At 48.0% G+C, this 13,665-nt stretch overlaps 1 protein-coding gene across 3 annotated transcripts in view; it reads left to right on the top strand.

Moving 5' to 3' along the window:
- ADCK1 (aarF domain containing kinase 1) overlaps positions 1 to 13,665 on the top strand; it is a 117,455-nt gene that overhangs the window by 14,611 nt on the left and 89,179 nt on the right. For all 3 annotated transcript variants that reach the window (XM_067532519.1, XM_067532501.1, XM_067532510.1), the window contains exon 3: positions 2,358 to 2,441. In XM_067532519.1, coding sequence (XP_067388620.1) covers positions 2,358 to 2,441 — 84 coding nt within the window. The remainder of the gene's footprint in view (positions 1 to 2,357; positions 2,442 to 13,665) is intronic.

Below are 13,665 nucleotides of genomic sequence, written 5' to 3'. Positions count from 1 at the left end.
ACAGGTTTCCAACTTCAAAACCAGGAAATATCAGTAACCTCTATCCAAAACCCCTGTTTTATCTGATCCCCAACCTCACCTCAGAGCACACTACTTTGGACAGAGGCTTTTCTGAATCTTTCCCCAGTTCCCCCATTGCTCATTTCTAGTGACTCTCCTTCTGTCGCAGAAATTATGTTTTCTCCTTTGCCTCCAGAGATCTGGGCTTATGGACATGTTTATTGTATTTTGTGTAAAGGGCCTCTGCTCTGCTCATCAAGTTTTACACTGGAACTGGACATTCATCCCATCACAGAATCAAATGCCCTTTAAGTTTTGACGTTTTTGGAAATCTGATTCCAGATCTGTTTTTTTGCATAGGGACTGAACCTTAAGGTAGCGGTTGGGTTTAAAATCCAGATGGGAATTCTGCAGCTCGAGCTTCTATCAAATACTATAATTAGAGTCACAGACTTTAAGAACAGAAGGGACCATTGTGATCATCCAGTCTGACCTGCACATCACAGGCCACAGAACCTCATCCACCTATTCCTGTAATAGACACGTAATATCTGGATGAGTTACTGAAGACCTCAAATAATGATTTAAAGACTTTCAGTTACAGAGAATCCGCTATTTGCTTTGGTTCATATCAGCAAGTGACCCATGCCAAATGCTGCTAAAACTTCATGAAAGGTCTCTGAATGTTTCTATCCCCATTCCTTCCTGACTCTGGAGAGAGGAACTTTGGCCTAGGATAAAATTTTCAAAAGCACCTAAGTTCCATTTCCAAAAGTGATTTAGACTCTTCTAACTCCCCATTTGGCAGCAAAGTCGCCGCTGATCAACTTATCTGGATCGACTGAGCGGTCAGTGAAGATCCACTCAGTCGATCTAGAAGTCGATGCTATTAATCCACCCCCGCAAGTGGCGCAGTGCAGTGAAGACGGCGCGCAGAAGAGAAGCACAGCAGTCAATGGGAGTTACACAAGTTTTCTGTGTAGTTTGCGTAACTCCCGTCGACTGCTGCCGAATCGCCGGGGTAAGTGTAGACCAAGCCTGACACTTACACTCCTCAGTGCCTAAGTGTCTCTTGGAAATAGGACTTAGGCCCATCAATCACTTAGGCACTTGAAAAAGGTTACCTTGTCTACATTACAACTTTTAACTTAGTTTGTAACCAGTTAGTTGCATGGCTGACGCCCAGCATGGTTTATTTCCACTCACTCACATTGTTAACAGGGTTAATAAGTGGGGTAACTAAGAGTGTTTCACCATTGCCAGTAACTTGGCACATGGCTGTCTTCCTTAAGTAGGTCATAGCATTGTTTGTTTTTTTGCATGTAGTTGGATCCCCATATTATATCTTTGTAATCTGGTTGTCTGATCCTCTTAGCTCTCTGTGCGTTGGACATTGCCCCTTGCGCTGCTCTGCACGCATAGCTTTTGGCCACTCTCTCCCCAGCTGAAGCCAGGAGGAGGACTAGCTACCCAGGTTTTCCCAGCATACACTGATATAAATATGGTTGGGCGGTGTGGTAGGTGTGAGTACAATGGCAGAAAAGCTGCTGCATGGACACAAACTGAACTGTGTTATTTGTAACTAGTGAAGGTGACTGTAATGCTAATCAGTTACCAAACCACAGTGGCAGTGTGGATGGGTGTTAGTCTAACCCCTCCTGTACCATTCATTCAGTGATAGCTTAGACATCACAATTTGACACGCAGGCAGCTGTTCTGTTATTGCCAATCCTGGACTGTGATTTGGCTGCAGGGATTGGGTTGGAAGGAAAGAGAAGGCTCCAGTTCACATGCAAACATCAGGCTATTTCTAGTTAGTTTCACATCCTGGTCATCATGTAGATGGGGAGCCTGGCTTGTGGATAAGGCACAGGACTGGGTATCAAAGCTTCTTTCAGTTCTGTTCCTGGCTCTGCCATTGACTCACTGTATGACACTGGCCAAGTCACTTCCCCTCTCTGTGCTTTGATTTTTTTCTCTCTGGGCAATGGACATTATCCTGACCTATCTCCCAAGGGGCTTGGGATGTTTAATTCATTAATGCCTGTGAAGTGTTTTGAGTGCCTGGAATGGAAGGTGCTCTAGAAGTCCAGAGGATTATTTATTTTTAATAGCTCCATGTTACTGAGTTTCCTGCCCTGCAGGGAAATTTTCCATAAGTGTAAATCACTGATTTTCATTCAGTTCATGAATGTTTTTATTTGTATTACTTTTTGTTCCTCAGGACCCTTTTATTTTAAACTAAACATGAATGTAGGGCCTAAAGCTAAATAGAAAGAGTCCCTTTAGTAAATGCTTTGTTGGCTTGATCAGAGACTATTGCAGAGTCTTCACACTGTTTCTGGCTTGGTTTTCAGACAGCTGTCATCACCTATGACTACCTCACTTCTCTCCGGAGTGTCCCATGTGGATCCCAGGAGTATGCCTACCTTAAATCACAGGTAAGGTGACCACGGCACGGGGCTCTATTTCTCAGATGCTCGGCAAGCAAAGAGAGCTCTACCAAAGGCAATACTCTAAAACACTGGTTCCCAACCTTCTTGGCTCGGGGGGCCATGGATATAATGTTTACTAACCTGAAGGGCCACCAGTCTCTGCCAGCAGTCCTCCTCCCCCCCTGCAGCCAGATGGACGGGAGAGCCTCCTCGCTGAACTCCGTCCCCCTGGCTGCAACAGGGAAACCTGGGTCCCTAGGCAGTGGCTCCCTTCTATAGCCACGGGGATGGGAGATCAGTACTCCCCTCCCTTTGGCCCCAGTAGGGACACCAGTGCCTAGGTACCCAGGAGGAGCACTTTGCTGTGCTCCCTGCTACAGCCAGGGGGAGGGGAGCGCTGACCTCCCATCCCCATGGCTGCAGCAAGGAGCCTGCACCGTCTTTTATTCCCGGGGCAACGCGCTCCACTTGGGACCTTAGGCAGCAGCTCCCTTCTGCAGCCAGCGGGAGGGGAGCGGCAGGCCACTTTGAAAGCCCTTGCGGGCCACTTTTGGTCCCTGGGCCATAGGTTGGGAACCACTGCTCTAAAACAATCCACCAAGCTGCCGGCTTAGTCAATCAGCCATTGGGTGAAAGCAGGTTTGATTCCCACATCAGGCTCCTTGCTGCTTAGATTGATGAAGTGGAGTGCTACAGAAGTAGTGCGCTCATCTGCTGGGGGAATGGGAAGATAGGTGATCTCGTGTTGCTTAGCAATGGCAAGAGAGTCTTGTCTCTGTCCTGCGTGGCCAGTTAGTTGGTGGGGGCTGTCATACAAGGTTTGAATCAATTGAAATGGGGCAGATATGGTGGACGAGTAGTGAATCCTTTGGGATCAGTCAGGGTTGCAGAGCGTCCTTGAAGAAATTGAGAAATAATTGGGCAAACTAAGGGACTCTTCACTGCCAGGCTTTCTGTCACTGTATTCTGATGTAACTAATTAATATGAATAAAAATAGCATCCGTAGTGACAGGAACTAAGACGTACATTATAACATTTCTGCAAAGGCCTCTCAAACCTGCCCTGCAGATCTCTTGCTTTTCAGTCCTGGGCCCCCGCCCAACTGCACTGCCAATGCCCTTCAAACCTGACCCACAGATCCTTATGTTTCAGTCTTGTCTCCTTCCTGCCAAGCACCGCTCTGGCAATGCACCATAGTCCTGCCCTGCAGCCCCTCTGCTGTACCAGTCCTGGGGCCTCTTCAGAGTAGAGAATATGGTCTATGGAAAATTATGCAGTAATTTTGTGATAGGACTACCAAGCCCGTTTTATTTTTCATCTAACACACCTAGGAATTAGACCCTGGTGTCCTGAGATGAAAAGCTAGTGCATTGGGCCGCCCCTCCCCCTCCCCCCCCCCCCCCGTTCTGCCATCACCAGTGCACCACACAACCCCTCTTCGGATATAGTAACATACTTGGCGTTAACTAATGCAAAGTGCATCGGAGTGTCTTACTGAGCAGCCTGCCTGTGGTTGCTCTCACTTTCCCCTTTGACTAAAGAAATAGCCTTGCTCTGTTGGAGCTCTTCTAATCACAGGCGGGTGTTAGTGATGGACTTGAAGAAACTGGTGATAGAGCCAGATTGACAAACTTGGAGTCTGGCGCTTTCTCTCTTCATCTTCCCATGTCTCTGCCATCTCCATAACTCTCCAGTCGATCTGAGGACTATGACTTTCCCTCTTGATTGCTGGGTCCAATCCAGCACTGGTTGGTAGTGAGTGAAAATCACAACCTTCTAGCAGCTGTCCAATAGTCTGTGTGAATAGAGTTAGTCGGCTCTCAGTCCAGTTCCTAATGGACAAATGTGCACAGCACACCATCTGCGTTGGCAACCTCAATAGAGTGGCCAAGAACTGAGTGGGTCATGGAGACTGAACTCCTCTAGAGTTGGGCAGGCCTATGGGCAGTGGGGTGGGAGGAAGCTTGCTCTGCTGCTGCCCAAGTTGTAGCTGTTGGATCAGAAGCCTTCAGATTGCAGGTTTGTTAATCTGGCACCTTCACCAGCACTAGAAATGTATTGGAAAGACCTTAGCTATGAAGCCTGGGTCTACAGAAGGGCTGGGTGTAGCTGCTCTGAGAGCAGCAGAGGTGGTGGAGTTGCTGCAGAGTGCTTGTAGTTCCCAGCAGCTCCTGCAAAATTCCGACCTTTTGCCTTGTGTCTCCATGGCCTCATTAACCTCTGTCGTGCTGCTTCTGATGGCTTGCCGGTTTGTGCTCTGGGCAGCAGAAAAGGGCCCTGTTCATTGGCTCGGTGCTGTGCTCTCCCCACTTGGCAACCAAGACTGGTTGAGTCAGCACTTGTGCGTTGGCACAGCGAGAGGCTAGGGGAGCAAGTCAGTGCGATGCAAGAGTGCTTTGCGCCATGGCCTGTATTCTACTCAAGCCTTAGGCTGCTGAGAGGCAGGAGTCAGGGATATGGAGGCTGTGAAGCAAATTCAGGCTTAGCATGAACAGGTGAAACTCCTTCAGTGAACATAGGATCCTGACCTGTCTTGCTGTTGGGGGAATGTTATGGAGAGGAGAGGAGTATCTTTAGCCTGGCAATAACTAGGAAGGTGGCCTTCTAGCAACACTGTTGGGATGGCGGAGCTAGCAAAGTGTCAGCTATACAGAAGGCAATGACCTCTCTGTCTAGGGAAGCCTGGGGAACTGCATACAGAGCCCTTCATCTTTAGGGCACTGGTCCCAATCCAGCCCCAGGTGGGAAGTAACTGAAAGGTTTTACCACCTGACTGCTGTTCAGTGGTCTCTGTGAACTAGGTTTGTTGGGTCTCAGTCTAGCGCCTTGTGGATGAGTCCTCACAAAATCCACTATCAGAGCTGGCACTAATTGGCCCCTTGCTGGCCATCTGCAGTGGCCAAGAGAGATTGCATTCCCTTCTCAACCTAGGCTTCGTCCCTCTAGGTCAGGGGCATGGTGCACTGGCATGGGGCAGTATGTGTCTGAGGGACACCTGCCCTAATGTTGCCCATGCTGCATCTGTTCTGTGATAAACAGAGGCTTTCAGGCTCTCCATCTGCCACAAACATCTCCTGTCTTGTCAGCTTCCCACCCCGACCTTTTACTCTGGCAGTGATGCCAGCCTCAACCCCCTGTTTATGGGCTGTTCCCACAACTATTTTTGTGTTTCATCATCCAGGCTTGCACTGATCTAAACAGCCATTACCACCTTCTTCCTCACGTCCCTTGTCAAGGCAACTAACAATGGCCCAATAAAGAGTGACGTGGGGATAGCTGGTGTTTATTTTAAAAATTGTATGTATATTCTGGCTGGCTGTTTCCTTCACATCTTCTGCCCTGTATATACTGCTCACTCGCTTTGACTGCCAGCTCCATGGGGCAGGGACTGTGTCTGTCTGTGAGTGTAGACAGCATGCAGTACATTGTGGGTGCGACTGGAATACAAATAATATGATACTCTGAAATAATAATTCCTGTTCAGCAGCTAAACAGGAGCCTTGGAATTACCCACTGTCTCAGTTGAGAGATAGGAAGCTGCAGTGGCAGCACCAGTTCCTGAGCCTGTTGGGGCCAAACAGGAACATAGTCATTAGGAAACAATTAAATACAAAGCAGATTAAGAAGGAAACAGGTTCCCTGGGGGCTCTTAGCCAGGTTCCCACTTAGCTCCAAGGAAACCTCTTCAATCTCACTCTCTTTTTCTGTCCCTCATGGGCCACTTTTGATGCTAATGTTCTCAGCCAGGCAGTTCTCAGCACCTCTTTATGATCAGCAAATTGGGGGAGTATTTACTACTTTCTGTGAGGCAACAGTGTGAGCTGGGATGTAGCCTTGTGTCTCTGAGATCTGTTAGCTTAGGCTTGATGCTCTCACTTCTCTATGCTCACCCCTTGCCCCAGCCAGGAAGTGTGGGGAGCTACTTCTCTGCTAGTCCTCCTAGCCTTTTCCTAGCAACTAAGTGAGATAAGAGCCCTGTCTTTGCTACTCCTGCTGCCGATACTTACAGCTGTCAGTGCCAGGAGTGAAACTGGTATGAGCCTTGTAAGTTTCACACCCACCAGAGCAACCTTTCCAATCAATGCTGGTGGCTGGGCAAGCAGGTTAACCGTAATCTTAGTTTGCAGGGAGGAATCTCATGGGACTCCTGGCACTTTCCTTCAGTTGCTGCTAATGCCAGTTAGTGTTGATCCAGTGAGGTTGTGGTAATCTGTGGCCATGTTTAGCTCTTGAGACACTGGATGCTTAATAGGATGTAAAAGTGTGTCCAGTGTCAGCAGCACCCAGTGAGATCAGTACCGTCACAGGTGTATAATACGGTCCTGATGATTCCTGCTAGTTTGCTTAAATTGGTGGTGGTGGGACACATACTAAAGTGGGCATAGCCACCTGCTCATTCTCTTGTGTATAATTCAAATGATAGGGAAGATGAGGGATTGCAGCTCAGCCACTTCTGCCAGATTGGAGATTTCTTACCTGATGTCTTCTCCCCAGCCCCTTCCTTCCCTCTCTGGATAGTGACATTTCTTCAGGTTCCCTCTCCTTCTGGGAAAACACAGCCTCTCCGTAATCTCTCTTTCTCTTGAATCTCTCCTTTTACCTACCGGGTGGCATTTCTATCAAGCTCATCACAATAGCATTTGGGTGCCACGGTTGACATTTCATAAATGGATGTTGTTGTCTTTCTGCAGGTTCCACCTTCAGAGCAGAAAGTGTCACAAAGTCCAAAGTTTGTTTCAGGGCTGGTATCAAAGTGTGGTGGTAGTAGCAATTAGGTGTGGTGAGTGCATTGGTACAGAACTGGCTGATAGTCTCGAATAGGACAAAATCTCATGATGCATCAGTTTAATGTATAACATGGCTCCTGAGGACCTTGATGTCATCATGTCTTAATGGAGAGGCAGTGGAAGGTGAGGAGGGAAGGGATCTGCATTCAGCAAGTCTCTGGAGATATTTAGAGTCTGTCCATGAGTAAACTTCATTGGCTTCAGAATTGCTTTGTCAGGAAAAATCATTCAGGGAGGTTAATTACTTTTGAGAGGAGAATTGGGATGTTCTCCTCACTCAAGCTGCTGGTTATTGGCCTGTCAGTACCTGGGCAGTTTGTTGGAAGCTTCCAAAAGCTTCTGCTTTCACTATATAAAATAGAGTTCTCGCTCCTGGGAGTCTGTTCCTGGCAGCTGTAGTGTTTGTCTCTTAAAACGAGAAAGGCATTTATAAAGAGAGCATTGGCATTAGGTATAGTGGCCAGATTTCCAGAGCCTGCCTTTAGAAGGAAGAGGGAAGTGTGTGTAAAGATGGTTTAAGATTTGCAGTTGGCTCAGGCTGGAGAGGTTGCCTGTGTCTATGATCATTTCTCGTGATTCTATAATAGTTTGTATCCTGAACGATGACAGAGGATGCCCTTAATCCTGCAGAGGAGTTCCTGCACCTGCTAAGGGAATTTCCAAGGAGCTCTCCAGGGTGCTGCTCCAGAACATCTGTTAGGGACTTCCCAATGCACCATCCCCTTGCAGCTTCATGAGCATAAGATCCTCACACAGATATCCCCTGCCTGTGTGTCTCCTCCATGAGCTGAAGGTACCCTCTCTACAGTGTGAGGTGAGTTCAGTCTCTGTGGCCTATGATCAGCTGCTGAGAAGGGAGTTGGTGTGGTTGTGGTTCTTTGTGACGTCACAAGTTTGTGGTGAACTAGTAGTCTGAGAACCTCAAATTAATTTCCTGTGAGATCAGACTGCCTTTAGATGGTTAACTGGCTTGAAATCCATGACAGAGAGGAGAAAAGCATCATATCCCATCCCCATCGCCAGTCAATTGCCATATTATGTGCTCCCCATTATGTCTCTTCTTCATCACCTGTGAGTGCTATTACATAACCAGCTCCAATGCAGAATGGCCAGCTGGTGGTTTGGTGACTCTGTGTGTGTGTGTGTGAGTGCTACTGCTTAGTAAACCACCTGCCAACGTGTGAAACATGAGAACTTTACACTGAAAAATGTAACAGTTGCTAAAATAAATCCTATAATAAGACACTCCTCCCCACTTTCAGTCCCATTAACGGAACTGCCCGTTGTGTGATTACTACTTTGGTCTTGAACTCTGAAGTGCTAGGAATGTCAAGCCAATCTGGTTGTGGGCTTAGCTGAATGTTCTTAAGCCCTCTAAGGTGTTTTATTCAGAGGAAAGCTCTGTTCCATTGTCACTTCCTGAGAGGGGCGGAGAAAGATGAGAGGCAGTAAATGGCACCTCATTTAGTCTGCACCTGGCTTCCTGGTCTTGAACCCTCATGTCTGAACTGGACATCATTCCAGCAGTAGGAACCTAGGAGCAGATTGTGAGGGTGTCACTCACAAACTGGATCATTCAGCCAGCTTAAACTGTCTGATTTGTTGATTATCTGCATGTTCCTTTGTGATTGTGTCTCCTCCTTTCCCCTATACCCTCATAGTAACAAAAAGGCTGTGTCTCTCATGCATTCTCGCTCCTTGCCTCCAGGTGGGGCTGTTCCTTTGATATTGGATCTCAGACTGTTGGTGGCTTTGTTTCCTTACAGCTGCTTAAAGGTAAATAATAGCCGGAAGAAATTTGAGGAACATCTATCCAAATGTAGGAATAGAAGCACTAAGACATTCTTAAAAGACATGAGCTGCAGAAAGCCTGTGCATGAGTCCATGGATCCTTTTGTAACTCCTGCATATAAAGGGAGCAATCAGAGGGAAGAAAGAGTTTTATTGTTTTTGTATTTTGACAGCATCTAGAGTCCCCACCTGAGATCAGGGTCCCATTGTACTAGGTACTGTCCAAACACTGAGAGATGGTTCCTGCCTTGAAAAGCTCACAGTTGAGAGTCATTACCTTGGTTTTCACCCCAGAGGAGGAGGTTGCAAATACATATGCTGGTTTATTCCAGGGGTGACTGTTAAAGATAGGGGCACCAAAAACAAGACAGAAGGTAATGGAACCACCTGAGAAATTAAATTGCAGTCAGTGTCTAAGGGCCTGTTCCACTGACATCAGTGGGCTTCGGATCAGACGCCCGGAACAGATGGCATCTATCTGAAGGAACTGAGGACCCAAATGGCTGAACTCCTGGCAGCTTGTGTGGTTTAACTGAAAGCAGCTATTAAAACAGAAAACCCAGAGGGTGGCCAATGGTGTATCCATCTGTGATAGGGTGAATTCAGCCTTGCGGCTCCCTGCTGGGGGCTCTGTGATCCTATGACTAGAGCCCTTTGCGGCTACAAAATTTGTATCCACATCCAAACAGCGATTTGCAAAAATGGTCCACAGATATAAAGAGGATATCCACAGATTTGGATCCACTACCTATGACACCCTGCTCCAAGAGGCAGCAAGTTTTTTGGAAAAGAGCAGCAAACATGGATCCTCCAAGCATACCTAGAGTGGGCTTTCCAGAGCCGCCATTTTGGAAACCAGAGACCTGGTCCTCCCAGGGCTAGAGGGGTTAGCAACAGCCAATCAGGGCCCTGTTGGCTCAGATAAAAGGAGCTGCCTGGCCAGTGGCCTTCGCAGGTCAGTTCCTGGCTGGGAGCAGAGGAGTGAAGGTGGGTGCTGGTCTTGGGCCAAAGGAGCCTGGCAGGTAGCCAGAGTTTATGGCTGGCTGAACTGACCCTGAGATTGCGAAGGGAGAAGGACCTGAGGATGTTGGCCTGCAGAGGAGCTGGAGATAAAAGGGCCCAGCAGGAAGAGGCCCAGGGAGCTAGCAGCAAAGGATTGAGCTGAGCAGCACATGGCTGCTATTTATAGGGTCCCTGGGTTGGGACCTGGAGTAGTGGGTGGGTTTGGGTTCCCCCACCACCAGAGGTAAAGTGGCATAATCCCCGAAAGGGGACAGAGCTTACATGGGAACCCAAACAAAGGGCTGAATTTAAAGGGCCCAGAGCCGAGGCTGAAGACCCTGCCGAGGGCAAAGAGATTGTTTGTTTATTGGACCCTTTAGAACCCTGAAAGAGGTTAATTTGGTCTCTGTGACTTGGCCTGAGGACCAAGCCACTGAAGGGCCACCAAGGTCGGCTGGCAGCCTGCAGGAACAGCAGGGGGGAGAAAAGGACTTTGGCACTGCATCCCTCTGCTCAGAGGCCCTCAAGAGGTGAGAGTCCCTTGTAAAGCAATGGTCACAATCTCCTTGCCAGCTGAAGATGAAAGAAAACTGTGCTGGTCCCTGCTGCTCTCTGGATGTCCTGAAGCAGCAGAGGATACAAAAAATTTCCTATGGTTGTGTGGCTGATTAACAAGGGTGAGTGAACCTTCTCTACCACAATGTCAGACAGCCTCTCTGCCTACCCACAGCATCGCCTCTTCTCCTCCAGAGATGAGCATCTTTGAAAGAGTTAAAGGGGAACCAGCGGCCCTAATTCCTTTAGATTTTTCCAGAGGCTTTTGATAAATGTGCCGTTGCTCAATATATTTATTATCTATCTGGAAAAGGAGGCAAAGTGACAAAATGATTTACCTTAGTCAAGATTAGAGGGAGTCCTGTGAGGACTCAAGACAATGAGGGAATTGAGCAACTTGATGCCAGATTAAAATCGCTATAGATAAGAATCAGGTTGTGCATGTTGGAAGGGTGCAGTTAACACATTGCGCTCCCAGGAAAAAAGTACTGACTACCCAAATGCCACTAGGAAGGTGGGAGTGGCCTGAGAAATAGGGAGGAGAGGTACATTTTCTAGTATGCTGGATGCCAGAGACTTTGGATAATGATTATTATCAAATGCACATAGTCTTCTGAGGGCCGTTGCGCCAGCCAGAGTGACCATGGTGGATGGCAATGTGGCAGGCACCATTTAGTGAGGTTCCCAGATCTGCCTCAGTCCTGCGATTCAGGAACCTCTAGAGCAGCTCCGTGGGTAGTGCTAGATAGGGTCAGGATGTGCACTCCTTGGTGTCTCAATGGAGAGTTTGAGAGCATAGTGCGCTGAGGTGTTTTCATCCACCTTGGGGACATGGCTTAAAAACCTGCAGTGCTACTTTTGAATATAATGAGTGATTGAAGGAAGGCCAGACCTCTATGAGATTGACATTTCACACAAAGTCAAACCACTCTCTGCTCAGGATTTGGTGCTGAGATGATGTCTCTTTGATAATGGGGATGTATAAATGCTGGTGACAAGGCTGGCATTGGATTTTGGGGATATTCTAAGTACCAGGGATGAGGCTAGCATCGGATATCCGGGATAAATACTGTAGACTTACTGTGCTAAATCAGTGACCTTATCAGATTCTATATGATAAAGGAATGTGCTGGAGGGTAACACACAATTATTTTACCTGTCAAACCAGTGTCTTCATTTAGCCTGTTATGTCAGTGCCCAGGGAATAGCTTTAATGGGCAGTGACTTACAGACACTTCTCTGAGGTTGGCATGGATGTTGAAGGCATTTTAGTGGGTCCTAGGCAGGCACTGGGGGCTAATGTGGGAGCCATGTTGTTTGCACACTTGAGTGAAAGGCCTGTCCTGAGGGAAATTGCCTTCGTTCCCATCCACTGAGCACCACAGGGCTGAGGCAGGATTTTGTCTGCACCAGGCAGAGTAAGAGTCCAAGGGCTGGGATGAAGGAATCTGTGCTGCTCTGAGCTACAGCAGCTGCCGACTTAGTTCAGGGACAAAACAAAATGGAGAGTTCACTGCCAGCTTTGGCGGCTGCTTTTAATGAATAAGGGAATTGTTTGGGTGACAGGTCTAGAAAGGTGTTGGTGTAAGCAAATGTGTACGCATGTGAGCATCCGGACAAACGTTTGTGTGCCTTTGTACATGTGTCTGTGGGCATCTATGTGTGCGTTCCTATGTGGGTCTGTATGTTCCTGTTGAAATAGCCATTTACTTTCAGAGCCCTAGCTGACAAAGTGGCCATGAAGAGCCCCTTTCCCGGTAGGAGTGAGTCCAAGATGGCAGCCAGCTTCCGTGGAACCCTGGGAGAGTTTGGTCCCATGTTGCTTCAGCCCTTTGAAGCCCTGTCTCTGTGGCCGTGAAGTCTGCTGGAAGCTGTTCTGCCTGCTGCATCACCTCCCTCTTCCACAGCTGTATTACTCGGGCAGGGCTGACACCAGTAACAACTTGTTTTTGTCAGTACACTGAGCTGGTGTGACTTGGAAGTGACCACGGGGAATAGATAAACACAGTGACAAAGGTCATCTCTACACAGGCTTTGCTCTGGTCATAGTCACATTTTAATGATGGACTTGCACATTCAGAGAGCTTTCTGAATTATCCCCCTTAACACAGATCCATTTACAGTCTTGCCGGCTTTGCTGAATTTCAGAGTGCATTGAAAGGGGTCACTGGCAAAGGTATCTTAAAAAATAATTGTAAAGTAACTTTTCTTTATAATTACTGCCCCTGGGGCTTGAATTTGAAATCTGATTTATTGTTGTAGGGTTTCACAGGAATGCTATAACTGTACATGCTAGTTTGTTATTGTAAGTTTGCTCAAGGGCAACAAGCGCCTCAGGCTGGCTTGTTTATTGTAGGGTGCTGGGCTCCACTCAAAGCGTTTATTATGGGTTTGTCAGCATGTATCCACTGTTATCGTTGACCCCTGTGCTCTGCAGGCTGGATGTTTATTGTAGGGTTGCATTGGGCTTTGCAAACTGGTTTGTAATTTTGGGGTTGCTTTTAGAGGCGGGGTTTGGAAGCAGCCCAGCAATGAAAAGACAATGTCCTCTATGCCCACTGCAAGGTAGCAATAGCAGGGATTTCCACAGCCCAACAAGAGGTGACTTGCATGCCCACCACGCATCTCCCTCCTTATTCCTTTCAGCCTCCCCTCTCCTCTCCCTGTTCAATGCAGCCTCCTCACTCCTCATTCTTGCAGTGGGCCTTGGCTGCGGATTGGCAGTGTATGCTTTGAGAGTTATTTGCTGTCAGTGCAGGAAGCAGTGATCCCTGACCAAGGGACAACACTGCAATGAAACCCTGGCTTCAGAATTGGGGGAGCTGAGAAAGGGGTTGGAGCTGTCTCCTTGTGTACCGCAGGGCTAGTGGCAGCTGTAACCGTCTCCTCCATAGTGAGCCCTGTGCCCTCTTTGCCATGCTGTAACTGCCCATGTGCTCAGAGAGGAGGGGTGACTGCAGCCCGACGCATTCCAGGGGCTTCCTGGCTGAACGCTCTTCCTGTTCCCCAGAGCAATACCAGCAGCCTGCCTCCAGGTATGTCTACACTGGAATAATAGATGCGTGGCATGGCTGCAGCTGGCCCATTTCAACTG

This window comes from Emydura macquarii, unplaced genomic scaffold (assembly GCF_026122565.2).
Source record: "Emydura macquarii macquarii isolate MOO-44397 ecotype Brisbane River unplaced genomic scaffold, CSIRO-AGI_Emac_v2 contig_374, whole genome shotgun sequence".
Lineage (NCBI taxonomy): Eukaryota > Metazoa > Chordata > Testudines > Chelidae > Emydura > Emydura macquarii.
The sequence above is the reverse complement of the archived record's forward strand: the minus strand, read 5'-3'. Positions and strand labels throughout refer to the sequence as shown.